Below are 18,430 nucleotides of genomic sequence, written 5' to 3'. Positions count from 1 at the left end.
CCAGTTATTTCCCGAGTTCGTCCATTGTCCACCATTCTATCACGGCTGCACATAAACGACAGGCTTCCCACACAGTGAGAGTAAAAGAGGGAGATAGAGCAGGAGAGCAGACCTGTTTACCCCCATAAGTGCTTTGGAGTAATGCTCAGCCCCAAAAATAGTAATCCTGGCACAAAAATAGTAATCATCCAGCATTCATCGCCAATTACAACGCACATGACAACGGTGTCTGCGAAACGCAATCATGCACATATATCCATCATTCACACATCAGTCAGTTTTTGTAGTCATCATAATTTCAAAGAAGATCACATCAAAAGCACATGCATCACTGATTCTTTTTCTTTTGCTCGTAGTAGGCCTTTTTCAGTGTGTCAAGCGCTTCTCTACTGTACTTGCCGAATGAGTGAGGGCGAGACTTCACCACTAGAATAAGGCTCTCCAGCGTCTCATCAGACAGACATGATCTCTGGTCAGTCCTGTGCTTTTTCACCCCATTTTGCCATTGAAAAAAACAATGCCAAACATGTGAATAGATAAAAAAAAAAAAATTTTTTAAATTTTTTTTTTTATTTATGAAAATCGTAGTCTTGACACGGATAGCGGAATGGCGTATTTTTTTCAGAAAATCGTAATAAATTACGCCAAAATCGTAAGGGTAAACAGGTCTGCTCGGAGAGAGAGAGAGAGAGAGAGAGAGAGAGAGAGAAGGAGAGACCTGACATAGAGCAGGAGAGAGAGAAACAGAGTAAAAGACGGAAATCAAGCAAAAGAGCTCTGAACAACGTGCGACAGCCACAATCTGACACAAGCCAGCTGAACGCTTCGGCATTGAGACTATGAATAACCAGACAAAAGAGAACCCTTGGAACATGTTTATTTGCATTTAGTGTACACAGGCTGGGTCTAGTCTCGCTGCATCATTTTCTGCCTCTTGAGCTTCTTCTGTGACACCTTCTTCTTGACGGGCTCGTCTTCGCCGGCGGCCGTGGGCCTCAGTACGGCCTGCTCCTTCTCGGCCAGGATCACCTCGATGTGAGACGGGCTCGACATGTAGGCTGCACACACACAAATATGATACAATTAAACACAGTGCAATCAATAAGGCCTAAAAACAAGAAGAGCAAACGCTCGATCGAGTCACTTTCGCAGTTCTGAATATTATATGAGGCATCAGATGGACAGGAAGAAATTGCTATTCACAACACAATACAGATGTAAATAATTTGATGTAAAGAATAATCCTATAAAGTTTGAATCAAATCCGATGAATAGTTTCAGAGATATGATATTTCAATTTTTTTCCTTCAAGACATACCTGTGACCTTGAAAAAGGTCAAAGGTCACCAAAGCAGACGTCAAAGTGTAGAGGTCACTGGGAGTCACGTTCACATAAAATTTGAGCCCGGTCACTTTTATAGTTTCCGAGAAAAGCCCAACGTTAAGTTGTGTGTTGCCGAACAGAAAAGGCTAGTTATCTCCCTTGTTTTTCTGATAACGTTCGTAAAAGGCTACAGATGTAAATACTTTGATGTAAAGAATAATCCTACAAAGTTTCAATCACATCCGATGAACTTTGTCAAAGATATAAAATGTCTAATTTTTCCTTTGACGCTGACCTGTGACCTTGAAAAAGGTCAAAGGTCAACGAAACCATCGTTAAAGTGTAGAGGTCATTGGAGGTCACGACTAAACAAAATATGAGCCGGATCGCTTTGATAGTTTCCGAGAAAAGTCCAACGTTAAGGTGGTGTCTACGGACGGCCGGCCGGCCGGACGGCCGGCCGGACAGACTAACACTGACCGATTACATAGAGTCACTTTTTCTCAAGTGACTCAAAAATAGGTGTGGTTACGGTAACCCGATCTACCCTATTTTTAGGGGCCGACCCTCTACATTTTTATTACATTTGTTAAAAAAACCAACAAAAAAAACCAAGAAAACGAGTGCAGAAAACGCAATGAAAGCGAAAGCGCTTGAGTCGCACACTTATTTCCCTGTCAAGTAGGTTTAATTTGTACACAATAGAAAAAAAGTTTAAAAAAAAAAAGTGATTACCTTCCTACCCTATTTTTTGGGGGCTATGTTACCGCAACCACACCTATTTTTGTTGTTGTTGGCCTAACCAAATACAAGATGTTTCCAAATCTCAGGTTTGCATGGGTTCTAAAAGAGTGAATACGCTTGCTTTACCCTGAACATTCACCCCCCAAATAGTAAATTGCTACACCCGAGGTTTGACAGGGGTTGGCAGGTCTGGTTTCACACATGACATTATCGGCCAGTCACTAGCGAGGGGTTTGTAAGAAACATAGGGAGCAGAGCAAGTGTTGAAAGTTTTCCTCACTAAAAACAAGAGCATTCACTCTTTCACAACCCACAACGTTTGGTTATTACAATAAACACAACGGCATGCATGGATTACTTTGATGTGAAAGCTGTCAACATGCAGGCAACAAGACAGAATGCTGCACATGTCTGATGTCAGTAGCACCGTGGTGAAAGGATGAAAGAAAGCAATTACACAATGTAACCATAACCTACACATCGCACAGTCGTCAGAGGGACAGGGGAAGTAATAACACTTGCTCACCCAGTCAGAGAACAGGGAAAGTAGAGGAACAAGGGAAGTAATAACCCTTGATCACTGCCAATTAGCGGAACAGGGGAAGTAATAACACCTGCTCACCCAGTCAGAGAACAGGGAACGTAGAGGAACAAGGGAAGTAATAACACTTGATCACGGTCAGTTAGAGGAACAAGGGAAGTAATAACCCTTGATCATGGTCAGTTAGCGGAACAGGGGAAGTAAGAACACCGACACCAAGGCAAGCTGACGCTCATCCAACTGGTCAACATGTACCTCGACAAACTTCCTACAGACGCCATACTATGGGGTAAACCAACTGGAAGAATCCAATTTCCCCCAATTTTTTAAATACAGTGCAACGACCCTTTTAAGGGGAGGTGGGCCAGTGCACTACCTTTTTTTCAATTTTGAATGTTTTATTGTGTCTGAATGTTATTTTATGAAAGAAATGAACAAATGATGACAAAGAATAGTCACTTTTTGTATTTTCGGTTGCTGGTTTTTGTTTTACGCGACAAAAACAGTCAAAATACAGACAAAAGTGGAGTACAGGAGATACACGGATTTTCATCAGATGTGATTGTCACACTTCTAATTATTTTTTTATTTTATCCTTCTGGGTATGCTCTAGGGGATTACGAAGCAGATTTTGTTTATTATATTTATATTTGGAGTTAGGAACACTTCTTTGTTACAACTGTCAAACTTTAGGGTAACGCTTGCAAAATTATTTTTTGAAATAATCTGGATATGACTATAATAAAATTTCAGCAAAATCCCTTCGTAATCCCCCAGAATGTTATATTCTGCACAAACTACAAAAGAAAATATTGCTCTAGCTAAATTACAGCCAGAGAAATCGCGTAACCCAAGACGTAACCGTAGGCAAAATGGCTGAACTGAGAAAAACGACATTGAAGATTGAACACCACAGAAACACTATTGAAACAGACACACAAGGACAAAACTGTGTTATGAATGAACAGCTTAGTTTATTTGAATTGCAAACTACTTAGCCTTTAGCACGTCAGCAGAGAATTTATGCGTCCATCCCTTCTTTCCCTCTGTCAACCAGCATGGGGATACTGCCCCAGCGCTAAACGTGTATCAATGACCCGATTCTCGTTTGTATTTGCATGCGAGAATAACGGTATTTTTAACGGTAACTTACTTGAGCCAGAACGAGACTTATTTCCTTCCGTTATCTCGTCGATTTGTTGGTTTCCTCGAAGTTTTCTGCTTTTGTTTTTACATCGATACAGTACTTTGGTGCTTCGACAAGCAAGATGGAGGATGATGAGTTTGAAACTTTCGTTTGAGTTGTTTTTTGACAACAAATCGTACGTGGAATCTGAACGATTTACTGAGGAAGCTCTTCGCAATGAACTGTGTATCGCGGTGAAGAAAATGACACAGTGACAGTGACGGAATTTACGAAAGTGCAGATTGATACAAACAGTTGCTGATCCAGTTTCGTTCGGGAAATGGCAGGCCCAGGAAACATTACCGATAATCTGACTGATGTTGGATACTTTCTCCTGTTTTTGTTTTTTTTGCGTAGCAAATGCTCAACTTGCTTGTCGAGGAGATACTGCACAGAAACTGACTCAAATTCAGCGCAAAGCAAGCCAGTGCCGAGACGTAAAAAGTGTGCTGCATGGCGTGTTCGGAAATGGCGACTTGTGGATCTGCGTGGAGATCAAAGCTTTCCTCTGTATCGGAAACACCGACAGAATCCAAACTTTGGCCTAGTACCAGCGGAACTACTTGTTGTTGCTAACCGAGCTAATAAACACATTGTCCTCTTTCTTATTTCGAGCCATTGTTATCGTATCAAAGGTTGTTTCTCAAGGAAAAATTCGCTTTCGGTTGTCACCGATCGTTTGATGTGTAACCAGGATGTTGTAAAACCGAGTGAACTTCGGGTGTTCCCGTCATGGCCGAGAGTCTCTTCGGTAGTTTCCGTATGCAAAATTCGTAAGCTGAGCATGCGCACTCACAAAGTAAACTGGTTCCCGATTTCGGTTTATGAAACGAACCAATGGATGTCGAGTACCTTCCAAATAAGGACATTTCCGTTCGATTACGATTGCTGCCTTTGCAACGGACAAGTGGCTGAGTGAATGGAACATTCATCAAAACACTGATGTCATGTTATAGGTCAAGAGCTGCTGCGCAGTTTCGTATGTCGTGAATGCACTGTTTTGCTGAGGACAAAGCCGTAACTAGCCTTTGAAATGAGACATTTTTTGGCGGGGGAATATCGACTACAGAAGACAATCAATGCCACACATGTTCACATTTTGTCTTTATTGACAGATAAATAGGACACTTTTGACAAAAACACCGACACACATGGATGATAGGTATGTTATGGAAACATAATCTGCTAAAATACCCAAAACAGTGTTTTGAACGATTTGGTCAATTTTGCACTGGCCCACCTGCCCTTAAGATCTCTAAAAATCCGAGGAAACAGGCCCCAGAAAGGAGAGAAAATGGAGGTAATGCACAGAAAATCAGAATTTGAAAAATGAGGTATTGAAAGTGAGGAGTTCTTAATTAGGTCTTAAATTAGGGGTTCTCAAACAGGGGGTTCTACTTTACAGCTTTCATAAGCTAGAAAGTGACGGTGGAGGGTTATAGAGGCAAGACAGAAAAAAAGAGTGAAAGGGAAACGGTGTGAGAGAAGTGAAAGGGAGAGAGTGTACAGGCCATTGATCGACAACTTTGCACAAGGCGTTCTGCATGCGGTGAAAATGAGCGTGGCGACCAGAAACTAGTATGATGTTTGAGGTTGTAATGTTTGTGCGGGTGTTATAATGCAATATGTAGCCGTATGACGGTTCCAGTGTGTGAGTTGTACATGGCCGGGTGCTAGAGTGCTGCATGAATGAGTAAGTGCATGTGGACCTGTATGGCTGGGTGAATGGTGGGTTGCGTACATCCGAGGGCCACATGTAGCCTGTGTGTCTGAAGTAGTGGGTATGTTGTGTAAGGGTGTGCTGATATTGAACTTTAGTTGTGTTTTGTAAATGTCTATGTATCAGTGTATTATGTCTTGCCACACACATGCCAAATTTCCTTGTATTGATGAGGACAATAAAACTTCTTGTATCTTGAAGACACTTACGGTTGATTCTGCCGTGAGCTCTGTACGTCCTCCTCCTCATCTTGGGGGCAGCGTTGACCTGGATGGACTCTATCACCAGGTGGTCAGTGTCCAGACCCTGTCAACAGCAATCACACTCATGGACACACTGGCAAGTCATGGAAACACGGACGCAGACAAAACAGGGTTGCACAACTCCCATGTTCACCATAAGTGCAGGTACACAGAAACATCCATTACATAAATTGTAACACACGTCTCTCAAAGTCTGACTAAATAATGCACTAGAAGTAAAACTAATCGCAACATTCATAGTGTTTTTGGGTTGAAAGAACTAGCCCAATTTATTATCTAAACAGCAAAACTACATACAGTGCAACCCCTTTTTAAGCCCTCTATTGAAGATTTACGTTTTTCAGATTTGAAGGTAAGAAAAGAGGGGTTCAATTGAACAAGCCAAATCAGTTTTCAGGCATACTGTCAGTCTATCCATAAGGATATTTCACTGCCCTGATAGCTGAAAACAACTGATAAGAATGACCTTTCAGCACTGACCTTGAACTCAGCGTTGCTCTCTGCGTTCTTGAGGAGCTGCAGCAGGAACTCAGCGCTCTTCTTGGGCCAGCGACCCTGTGTGCACTTGAACTGCTTGGACTGAAACGACAACGCACTCATGTTCAGTATCATTACAAGCACCTGTATCTGCGTCAAACAAAAGACCCTTACAAGCTAAGCAATTCTATGCGCTTCATTCACGACTGATCCACAAATTGTTCATGCTGACTTTTGACTGCAATTGTGGCAATTTCAACCTGCTATCAAGCCACCTGTTCAAAAAGAAAACGACAGAAATCAGATTTTGTATAAATTATATTCTCCTTCAATATTTTGTCAGTTTACTGTCACCGACTTCAAGATGGTATGGACAACTAAGGGATGATTTTTTTTAAATGTGGTTTCATGTGCAGTAATGGTATACATTTACAAAGACGGTGACTGATTGTTGGTTTCCACTGCCTGTGCACAGCTGGCAATTTTAATTTGTCAGAGCCGTGCAAAAAAAGACACAAACAGCAATTCAGGACCTTTAGACTTATACATATTTTCATTGCAGGTCCAACCGACCTCTGGTCCTCTTAGTCTTGGAACAACGCCGGTATTCAAAAACCAAAAAATCCAAAACAAATCTAATGAGTACGTACCTGAGCCTTGCGTCCAGCACAGCCACTGAAGCGACGGAAGGGAACGATCTCCTTCTTGGCCGTCACGTTCTTCAGGTAGCGCATGGCGCGCTTCAGGTGCATGTGCTTGATGGCCTGGGCAGTCTCGCGCGTGTTCTGAAATAACACCAAGAGCTATGATCACAACACTACACAGTCTAACATGACACAAGGAAACAAAAAGTGAGTTCTGAAAATGAAATAACACCAAGAACTATGATCACAACACTACACAGTCTAACATGACACAAACAAACAGTGTGTTCTGAAAATTAAATAACACCAAGAACGATGATCACAACACTATTTAGTTTAACATGACACAAGAAAAAGAATTGTCATAATATCTCGACAGCGAAACACACTTCTGGACATTTCAGTTTGTTCAGATTGCCACCCATTTCCTCCAAATATTATTTGTGTTTATTGCGCTCTACTCTACTCTTTTGTTCCATTGTATGTCATGAGTTTTAGCCGGGACAGATTGTCAAAACCAAACATTCTGAAAGACGATGTATCACGTAAGCAATACTTTTAACTCGGTCAGACTGATCAGTGATTGGCAGTACAATCACCAGAGGACTGTTCATTCTGTGGAACACAAGTAATACTGCAGAAGATAAAAATAAAAATGCTTGATTTACACTGGAACGCTGGTTGGAGAGTCTTCAATCCCAAAGTTCCAACTCTCAATCTCAACTGCTTTGGATTTTGATACAGAAAGTGAAAATGTTGTAAAAGACATACCTTGAAATGTACACGCAGGTAAGAGCCTCGAGCCTTGGCAGCTGCAGAAAAGACAGAGATGCAGACACATCAACCAAACTGTATGTGCCAAACAACAGGCATGCATCAATACAAGCTAAGAACTGTTACTGATCAACTATCTTTATCATTACGACTCAGGTTGGCAAATCAACAACGCATAACTGCTACTGTCCGTTAGTATTGCCTAGGCTCTTTTTGTCAGCATACCTGCAGTGATGTTCCTAGGGTCTTCAGTCATTTATGCATACTTCTTTTTTTCTATCTCACGCATTTCTCTGAATCGGGCTGGTTGAATCCCCGATAGCTCTGACACATGATACGTTTTTTGACAACAATTTTGTGTGGTCAGGACATTTTGACCAATGCCTATTTTGGATTTCGGACAAAAATTTGCCCTAGTTTCCTCTATGTCTGGGAACAACACTGCACCTGTGTGACCATCTCTTTTGTCTGCACGGTTGCAGCATGAACCTTTGCCCGCCAGCCTCCATGTGACACTCAAGAATCACTGCACAACAATTCAAATAACAGACCTCCAAAATTCAGAGACAAAAAAACCCATGCACTCCAGCATTTGCCTAACTGTGGTGTAAGCCATCTTGTACATCACAGACCTGTTCTGTTACCTGGGATCAGAGCAACCTTTACCTTCAATACTAACTATTTCCAACCTGGTTGATTTCTGTGCAAACTTGGATTTGTGTACTCCGGAAATAACTGTCGAGTTTGTATGGGTTATAGAAGAGTTGCTTTTCCTGGGAAACGCTGAGGCAAGCTACATGTGTCATTGTGGCGATCTCTGTACCAAGGGATGTAATCACACTGGCAATGTTAGGTCAGCTCCAATGTGTGCCTACTCTTGAACAAAAGGAGTGGTACATGTATTGAGCGGACAGTACAGAAAGCATAGATCAGAGCTCCAATGGGATGTCTAGTTGTTTGTATTTCACTTGCACAGATCACCAACCAGACACACTGCTCGCTTTGGCTTGTCTCAGTGTTTTCAAGGAAAAGCAACTCTTTCGCAGCTCATATTCATAATAACTGTCATTTCTGAAACATCTAACTACGTAACTAACAGTAACACCTACTGTCAATCGTCCAAAATCTGTCAGCAAAATATTCCCAGTTTGCACAGGGCACAGTGAGGCTGTTGGTTTTAGGTCATGTGCTCAAGGGGAAGGAAAGTCTTCTCCTATCCCAGGCAAAAGCCTTGACAAATGAGATCTGAGGTGTGTACACGAAGGAAAAAATATCTTTCGTGACACTTTTAAAATCATACACATCCCACTAAAATGCACCCACTTTGGTCGAAATACACCCTGATGCACTAGTTAACAAAGCCTAGTAAACCTAAATCGACAGAAAGGCAAGGCAAGATACTTACACTTTGAGGCATTGTCGGGTTCTCTAGCGTAGCGAACCATGGTCGGTTCTGCAACAGACAAGTGACATAGATAAAGATAAGATAAAGATAGATACATTTGCAGATGTCTAAGGCCGCGAGGCCTATATCTGATCTTTTGACCAGTACTATTGACGCTGATGGGGTCTATGTCGACCAAAAGAGTGGGATTCCCTGTAGGTGGAGTTCCTGGAGGGGGATTCCCTGTATACAGGGCACGATCTTTTGATCGTGCCTTACGATTACTTATCCACAGACTCATCCGAGTTAACCCAAACACACACGCTCACACACACAGTTTAAATAAAAGTGTGTCTCAGTCACTGTAAACCTTCAGTTCAAGTCGTTAAGTTTTACACACACGCTCTCACGACGACATGTCCATTTCCCGAGCTTCCATCTGGTACACTTTAAGGCATACAGCCATCAAAACTCCTGGAATAATTGCTAAAAGGGTCTAATAATACAATAAGCATTATTTCAGGGTAATACATTTCACAAACACGGAGTATGATTACGATTGAAAACGGTGGCTATTTCAATGTTTTGCACCTTACCTTCAGTTACCGGAAAAGGAAGGTTCAAGGGATGTGCAATGGATTCTGGGCGGAATTATTTCAGAGTTGTCGTTCACAACAAATAATCCCCGTCTCTCATACAACCATTCTTGTGCATAGCGCAGAGTTACATTAACAAGCTCTGGGTGGTTTTTTTTTACGCTGAGAGGCTTATCAAGAGCACAAACAGAAGGTACATTCCTTCTTCTGTCTCTTCATACAAAAGCGGTGGTCAGCTTTTTTGTGGGTCCCAATCTAGTATCAACCTCTTGAAATGGTAGTGTTGTTAGACGGTGATTCTTATTCGCACTAACCTCATGAATATTCATAATCTATGAATGTTCGCAACTTCCTACTATTATGGGTACTAATGTGTGCGATGTCGGTCATGTTTTGATTGGGACGACTGTGTGATTGTGAAGCTGTTTCTCTGTTTATGGGGCACCTCACAGCTAAATCCTCTCCCCGATTCTCCCGATGTTTTAATTAGTGAACTGACATTTGATTGTGCCATCACTATGCCTGCCAAGAACAAGCTGAATCTGACGATTTCCGTGGCTGAGCCGGGAGGCGATGGAACTACGGAGTGAGTATGAATCGATGTCGAACGGTAGCGAGAATGCCAGGAATCCCAGATATTTTGCATTGCACCTTGATCGTTCACCTTTCATTTGCTTCAAGCATTGGATTGCTATAGTGATAGAAAATAGTGGATCGCGCTTGCCAAACCTGTTACCATCTGTGGGCTTGTGCATTATGTGATCTGCAAAATGTTTGCTTTGCGATAGTGCGCGAAGACTTCCTCAGTTGCTGGGCTTAGGTTATCTAGTCTGCAGCAGACAATCTGTCAGGTAAAAGATCTGCTGGCACTGACAGCGACACCACACACCGTCTGACACAGTGCCACTGCCAGCAAGAGGCTGCTCGGCTTCTCAGTCAAATCGGTAGAGCGATACATTACAGCAGAGCCAGGAAAAAAAATTCCATGGGCATGAGCTGAGACCTTCGGGTCAGTCTTCTTGTGATATGTTTCCGTGTAGAGAAACCAGGAAATTAGTGAATCCTGAAGCCTGCTGTTGTTTGTGACACTCAAGTAAAATCCTGTTAGACTGATTTTGGCACACAAACACTATGTCACTCTCTGTTCTGTTCACTCAGCGTGCATTATTTTGCAATACATTACATTTTTTTACAATTTACATTAATTTATTTACCAATTACTAATTTGTAAAGGGAAGTTAAGTTTCCCTGTGGTTCCAGATTTCCCATAGTTCTATTACTAAACATTTACACAGTGTAGACTCAAAGAGTGATTAAATGAATGCCCTCTTCAAATATTTTGATGGATGAGTAGTGTAAATAACTGAATTGTTTTCAAAAACATGCACATTGCACACAGACAGTTACAATTTACAATACATTGCACTTTGCAGATAGTGAGAGACAAATTTAGAGGTGTTATTTATTCTGAGCGCTCAACAAAATTTAAAGGGTATGGATTTTCTAAGGCCAAAAAAAAAATTTGTCTGTTTCTGGTAACATGGCTAAAAAAAATAGGGTCGGTAGGTAGGGATTTTTTTTAATTTTTTTTTAATTTTTTTAATTTTTTTTTTTACCCCAAATGTAGACCAATAAAACTAACTTCAAAAATCGCGCAAAGAGACTGGATTCACTATACATAGAGACAAGACACTCAACACATTTACAAATCGTCAGCGGACTTTCGTTTTCACACGTTTTTGTTGTTCATTTTCTCACCCTGTCCTTTACCACCAAAAAAAAACAAACAATTTTTTGAGTTTGGAAAAAAAAAGTTTAGGGTCGGCGCCGAAATTTAGGGTCGGTCGGGTGACCAGAAACAGACAATTTTTTTTTTTTTGCCTAATACTAAATAGTCATAATCCCGACAGGCCATTAAAAGAAGTGTGGCATATCATGGTCACATGGTGACTAGACAGTGTGACAGATGTTCTAGTATTCTTTAAAAGAATTTATCTTTCTTGTCCTTTGGAATGAATTTTAACTATTACTATTAGGCTGGTTGTCGCGACATATGTCGCGCTACTTTACGTTTACTGTCACCTGCATGGTTGTCACGACATATGTCGCGCTACTGGCTCAGTCTGTTTGGTCGGTTCAGATTACCTCCCATGGATGCGAAAACCTATATGACCATTTTTCTCACCATTGGCTATGTAACATGTGTTACACTTTAAGTTACAGAATTGCACCAGTGTAAGGGTTAATCATGAAAACTACACAAAACTACAAATACTCTGTCTATGATTTTTATTTCTCTGACAATTTTCCATCTTTTTGTCTGTGATTATTCTTAAAGGTACTGAACTTGTCAAATCCAGGTGCACGGAGCCCCTGGGGCTTTTAGTCATACCTCAGGCAGCTATCCGTTAGAAGAACTACCAAGTTTCATTGACTTGCACCCAAAGAGTCAAGAACTGCGATGTTTTTACGAATTAATTTCGTACTCGGACCCGGCTGGTCTTGACCTATTTTTGGATCTAAATTTAGATCAGGTAGATCACCACATCATGCACAAAAAGACACGTCACTAGCAAACTGTGTCAGACGTCATCATGAGTTTGTGTAAAACAAAATCGAGGCCGGAATCACTCAGTTGAATCGAACTCCGACCAAACACCACGTAATAACTAGGTTAATTTATGCACTCGCGTGAACAAGAAACTGTCGAGCTTTACAGATGTCGTCATTGGGTAGTTTTGGGTTTGTTTTACTACCATAGGAGGATTTTTGAACTGTAAATGCACTCAGCTGCAACAAAAACGCAAAACGAAGGCTGTGAGCTGCACTGTGCCTTTAAAAAGAAGATTTATCTTTCTTGTCCTTTGGAATGAATTTTAATCATGAAAACTACACAAAACTACAGTACAAATACTCTGTCTATGATTATTATTCCTCTAACAATTTTCCATCTTTTTGTCTATGATTTTATTCCTCTTGACAATTTTTTTTCTTTTGTCCCCAGCCGTCAGAATGGCGCACAAGCCAGCCTAGAGGCGCTGCAACTGAAGCTGAAAGAACTGGACATCGATGACCAGCAGCGAGAGAGACTGGAGGAGTTTCTCTCCCAGAAACAGAAAGTGGGGGAGCTGCTGGAGGAGGACTTTGAAAAGTTGGGGGAGCTGGGGGCAGGGAATGGGGGCGTGGTCACCAAGGTGCTGCATAAACCCACCGGCCTCATCATGGCCAGGAAGGTAATACAGTGGTGAATCTGTTTTATTGATATATGATACCGATACATGCACTGCCTGGCGGTGACTTTACGCGTCATTTTCTCCTGGTAATAAGACCATGTTATCGAGACAAACTTCATTTTCAAAATTCTTTGTTAATTTCTGGGAGACATACCTGAGAAGCGAATTTTTTTTATGTGATGCCCTTCTTTGCACTTAGACATCTTCTCGAAGTCTGTTTTGCTTTTGACATTGAGGGGGGGGGGGGGGGGGGTATAAGACATGTTAAAGATCTATAAACGCAGTAATGGTCATGAACATTTCACCTTTCTTGATTATGGACGTTCGCAGTCGATCTGTTCAGATTTCTTACATTAGATGGCCTTTACTTTCCACTTGTTGCTGATTGACACTGTCCTTTTTGCAGTTAATTCACCTGGAAATCAAGCCGGCCGTGAGGAACCAGATCATCAGAGAACTCAAAGTTTTACACGAGTGTAACTCACCGGACATTGTAGGTTACTATGGCGCTTTCTACAGTGATGGTGAAATCAGCATATGCATGGAATACATGGTAAAATGTTTCTTCTTCTTAGTTTTACATACATGTATTGTATTTGGCTTGTGTAACCAAGAAAATATGTCGGCGCTGTCTTGGCCGCAGGGTTTCAGCAAACCTATAATTTACTGGTCTTGGTACGTATAAAAAAAAAATGCAGTGTGTTAATTTGCATTCCCTGAGGCCCACAGCTTGACTAAATGTATTGATTTAGCTTTACACCACTTGTTCTTCAGTAGGATTTTACTGGTTTGCATGAATTCACTCTGTGACGTTTGAATGATGAGCGGTTAATTCACACATTCATTTACAGTATTTGATCAGTGATCGTGTCATTTACTGTTTTACACATGGCATTTCTTCCTTTCATACATATTTGCTTCTTTTCTGGTTTTGTCCCATAGCAGTTTAGAAAGTATCATGTTTATTTGCTGCAATGGTTGATGTGTGTTTGTTTTATTTTCCAGGATGGTGGGTCCTTAGATCTTATTTTGAAAAAGGCCGGTAGAGTCCCTGAACCAATCCTTGGTGTTATCAACATTTCTGTAAGTATACTTGTAAACACCACAGTCTGCAGGTGTGTGTATGGGGGAGGGGGCTGTCTTAGTCTTACTGATTTTGAAACTAGATTCTTCATGCTCATAATGGGTGTGTCAGTATGTATGCGTGTGCATGCTTTTATTCATTTCAAAGTCAAATTAATCATTTTTGTTTCATACCCACACAGATAATCCTTTAATAAACATGATTTACCAGACATCTAAAATTAATGAAAGGATCAGATTTGATTTTGAAATCAAATGAAATTGAAGTAACAGGTGTTTAAAGTGTATGAACTTGAAGCAATGTCATATTAAGCCCGTCAGCACAAATTCAGTTATTCACTGCAGCCCTTATCTTCTTTGCTCTGTCACAGGTATTGAAAGGGTTGTCGTACTTACGAGAAAAACATCAAATTATTCACCGAGGTGAGAACCTTTGTTTTTTCTGTGTAAAGTTATCCTTTTTGCCTCAGGCTCTTGTGTTATGCGTGTTGGCTTTCATGTTTCAGGTTCAGATCCGACAGGTTTTCGGCACCTGTTGCAAAGTGTTTAATGATGTATTGCTAATTCATATAGCTTTTTATTATTTCTTCATATCAAAGACCCTTCGGTGTCGTTTCCAGACTATGGGTGCAATAGGTCAGATGGGGTCAAGGCATTATGCCACAGATTAAAAGAGTGACCATCAGTGACCAAAGATGAGGCCTGAGAAGAACACTGCCCTTTATGAAAGGCGTTAGAGGCCAGAGGGTACTCCCACACAGCATTTTGCATGTGTACTTGACCTTTCACAGAAAGGCAGACATGTATTCTCGTCATGTGACATGACATTACACCAGGCATTTTGTTGTGATGATTGTGACTTTTTACAACTCAGTGGGCGGATAACTGGGTAAAGAGAGATAGATTAAGATTAGAGATAGAGTAAGATGAAGATTATCCCCTTCTGCTGACAGTCACATGCCATTAGAGTGTGAAAATGGCTGATTGTGCTATGTGCGATGGGCCTCCCTACCATTAACGTGCACAGTTTTTACACTTCATTTTTACCCCTCGTCTTAAGAAATAGTTGTTCTATGGGATTTTAGACATGTGTAGTGTGGAACCCTCTTTAAGGAACTCCAAACTCCAAACGTCGGAGAAAATCGGGTCTTGAAAGGCTTAAAAGTGAGGGTACATTTACAGAGGTCATGAACAGAAAATGTGAGAAAACAGTGTTTTAAAAGTGAGGGTACATTTACAGAGGTCATGAACAGAAAATGTGAGAAAACAGTGTTTTAAAAGTGAGGGTACATTTACACAGGTCATGAAGAGAAAATGTGAGAAAACAGTGTTTTAAAAGAGAGGGTACATTTATAGAGGTCATGAAGAGAAAATGTGAGAAAACAGTGTTTTAAAAGTGAGGGTACATTTACACAGGTCATGAAGAGAAAATGTGAGAAAACAGTGTTTTAAAAGTGAGGGTACATTTATAGAGGTCATGAAGAGAAAATGTGAGAAAACAGTGTTTTAAAAGAGAGGGTACATTTATAGAGGTCATGAACAGAAAATGTGAGGAAACAGTGTTTTAAAAGTGAGGGTACATTTACAAAGGTCATGAACAGAAAATGTGAGAAAACAGTGTTTTAAAAGTGAGGGTACATTTACAGAGGTCATGAACAGAAAATGTGAGAACACAGTGTTTTAAAAGTGAGGGAGTCTTCAATAGGGGAGGGGGGGGTGGTGTCTTAAAAGAGGGGTTCCACTGTAGTACATTACGAATGGTAAGTCGTATAAGCATTAGTTTTTGTTAGAGAAATGTGTAGATTCTAAGGTGTGTCTAAGGTTTGGTTGATATGTCTTTCAGCAGAATGGTACATCATATAAGCATTAGTTTTTGTTAGAGAAATGTGTATATTGTAAGGTGTGTCTAAGGTTTGTGTGATGTCTGTCTGCAGACGTTAAGCCTTCCAATATCCTGGTCAACTCGCGTGGTGAAATAAAAATCTGCGACTTCGGGGTCAGCGGGCAATTGATAGACTCCATGGCCAACTCCTTTGTCGGCACCAGGTCTTATATGGCGGTGAGCGATGCCACAATGGCCTAGTGGTTTAAGCCGAACATCTGTCTCCACGAGATCTAGCCTTGTTATAGTAGAGATCTAGTCTTGTTATAGTAGAACACCACAGAGCTAAATTTAGCATCGCCAACACGAGCAACTAGAGCTACATTTCCCGCGCTGATGTTGGCCTTTAAGATGTCAGTCTTGTGCCTGGAAGGTTCGGGGTTCGAATCCAGGGTGGGTTACGGGTGGAGATTTTGCCGATCTACCAGGTCAACTTATTGGTGTAGGGGAAGGAATACTGTTTGAAATGCTAACATGGGAAGATTGTTTTACTGCATTTTATTTTTTTAGAAAAGCGAATGGCTGGTTTTTTTGTGCAAGGTAAGAGAAGTAGACTATTGAAGGTTTTAAACTTGTACTTGGACAAGGAATATAAAAAAGAAAGCAGTTATCTCAAAACAGATATAATTTTTAAACTTTGTGAATGGATTTATCTAAAGCGCGGGACTTGAATAAGAAATGGTAGATGAACTACAGTGTGTTGTAACTTTTATTATGAGCATAAATTTGACATGTTAAAATCCCTAAAAAGAATTCTGTACTTGTGCTGTCCCAATGTAGTATGTTGGTGTGTACAGAATTGTTTTGATTTTTAAGACTGTTTGTCTCACCAACAGCCATTTGTTTTGTTAGATCAATTTGTTTGGGTGTGTGCAGCCTGAGAGGTTGCAGGGCACGCATTACACAGTTCAGTCTGACATCTGGAGTCTGGGCTTGTCGCTGGTAGAAATGGCCATCGGACGATATCCAGTCCCGCCAGCCGATCCCAATGACCTCTCTTCTATCTTTGGGGTTGACGTCATGGAAGAACACATGGAGGCTGCAAGAACGGGAAAAGCTCTCAAAGGTGAAGGTCACAGGGTCCAGTTATTTGGCGTTATGTTGTATTTTAGTCTTTTCTTCTAATTTCTTATTCTTTGTTCTCAGTGAGAGTGTGGAGAGTTGTGTGCGTGCGTGTGTGTGTGCACGCATTCTGATGTGTGTATGTGTGTCTCTTTGTGAATGTGGATGCGTGCATTGTTTGTGTGGTTGCGTGTGTGTCTCTTTGTGAATGTGGATGCGTGCATTGTTTGTGTGGTTGCGTGTGTGTCTCTTTGTGAATGTGGATGCGTGCATTGTTTGTGTGGTTGCATGTGTGTGCGTGCGTGTGAATGTAGAAAGAGAGCCAGAGAAGAGGTCAAGATATTAAATGAAAGTTCAATTATAAAAAGTGTGTGAGATGACAGTTTTTAGTTCTGATTGTTGAACCAATGTTTAGTTACATATTCTGATGTTTGTTTTCTGTCTGTAGAATTTTGAAGCACAGTGACATCTTTTGCTCTTGTTTCTGTTCTTTTCTCTGACGCAAATGTACAGTTTTTGCTGAACTGTACTGTGTAAAAGTTATTAACTTGACGGTCATCCACTAAAATAAATTGAAAATAAGGAACAGTGTGGGAGACCATTATTGAGAGCCAAGTTTTAACCTGCAAAAGGAAGGAAAATATACAGGATAAAAAGTGGGGTTAACTAAATTCATAGTTTTACAAGAACAAATACTCAATTATCTGTCTTTACAAAACAGACATTGGTTTTAACATGTTTGGGTTGATCTTTCACATTTTCATTCTTTAGTTTGATGATAGTGGTCTCCGGTACTTGTTCACCAAGCACAGCTATTTTGACTTGTTCCTTTCTTCTCTTGCTTTTGTTTTTTTTCGCTTTATTTTACATGGCATTTCATCATTGCTTAGACGTACGTGTACCTCTTTTATTATTAGATAATTTTATGTTTTCTCCAATTTCTGTGCCTCTTTGTTACATAAATAAGAGTTTGAGATATTTTGTCCATTTAAAGAGAAACCACAACTAGAATTTACAACATTAACAGTTTTCAGGGCTTTTGTGTTGCAGTTCTCATCACAAGAAGGTTACAATGTTTTGTTTGCAATTGAGTTATAACCATTCCAATTCCATGAATTTGACAGAGTACATGTGCTACAAAACTAAACTTATTTTTATCCCCAGTCACAAAGATATTGTTACATGATGTTGACAAGAAGTTGACAGGTACAGTGTGGATAGCTCAAGTATTGTCAGCGGTGTATCGGAAAAGTGAAAACGTTTGTGTTGTTCTTGTTAAACCTTGTGTTTCTGTCCATATTTTGTAAGCAGATTGATAGTCCAATGGAGAAAAAAACACGTAAACCTGTCTTTCCCTCCTTTCCTCCACTCTTGTTACATAATGTTAATCACATCTTTATTTGACAAGAAAATAGACACTTTAAGAAAAATACACTTGGAAAGAAACCTTTTTTTAGGTTAAAGATTGATGTGTAAGACATTTTATTTGACTTAAATCCACATTTTGTGTCAACCAA

The 18,430-nt window shown here is 40.6% G+C and overlaps 2 protein-coding genes and 1 long non-coding RNA gene across 5 annotated transcripts in view; 2 read left to right on the top strand and 1 right to left on the bottom strand.

Moving 5' to 3' along the window:
- Positions 1-18,430, top strand: part of LOC138946507 (uncharacterized) — a 458,926-nt gene that overhangs the window by 412,806 nt on the left and 27,690 nt on the right. The window lies entirely within an intron of this gene.
- LOC138946237 (large ribosomal subunit protein uL22-like) lies at positions 861-9,196 on the bottom strand. Its single transcript, XM_070317771.1, has 6 exons — positions 9,079-9,196; positions 7,671-7,711; positions 6,906-7,040; positions 6,259-6,357; positions 5,725-5,821; positions 861-1,058 (listed from the first exon to the last, which is right to left on the bottom strand). Exons 1-6 carry the CDS (start codon positions 9,173-9,175, stop codon positions 907-909), a joined length of 621 nt encoding a protein of 206 aa, XP_070173872.1. The 5' UTR covers positions 9,176-9,196; the 3' UTR covers positions 861-906.
- The window catches only part of LOC138946341 (dual specificity mitogen-activated protein kinase kinase 1-like), a 36,112-nt gene continuing 27,690 nt past the window's right edge, over positions 10,009-18,430 (top strand). For all 3 annotated transcript variants that reach the window (XM_070317918.1, XM_070317901.1, XM_070317910.1), the window contains exons 1-7: positions 10,009-10,239; positions 12,658-12,886; positions 13,293-13,439; positions 13,892-13,969; positions 14,341-14,392; positions 15,904-16,028; positions 16,728-16,917. In XM_070317918.1, the coding sequence (XP_070174019.1) occupies positions 10,172-10,239; positions 12,658-12,886; positions 13,293-13,439; positions 13,892-13,969; positions 14,341-14,392; positions 15,904-16,028; positions 16,728-16,917 (889 nt within the window). In that variant the 5' untranslated portion in view covers positions 10,009-10,171. The remainder of the gene's footprint in view (positions 10,240-12,657; positions 12,887-13,292; positions 13,440-13,891; positions 13,970-14,340; positions 14,393-15,903; positions 16,029-16,727; positions 16,918-18,430) is intronic.

Source organism: Littorina saxatilis, linkage group LG1, assembly GCF_037325665.1.
Source record: "Littorina saxatilis isolate snail1 linkage group LG1, US_GU_Lsax_2.0, whole genome shotgun sequence".
Classification (NCBI taxonomy): domain Eukaryota; kingdom Metazoa; phylum Mollusca; class Gastropoda; order Littorinimorpha; family Littorinidae; genus Littorina; species Littorina saxatilis.
Note: the sequence above shows the minus strand (reverse complement) of the source record. Positions and strands in the feature narration are given on the sequence as shown.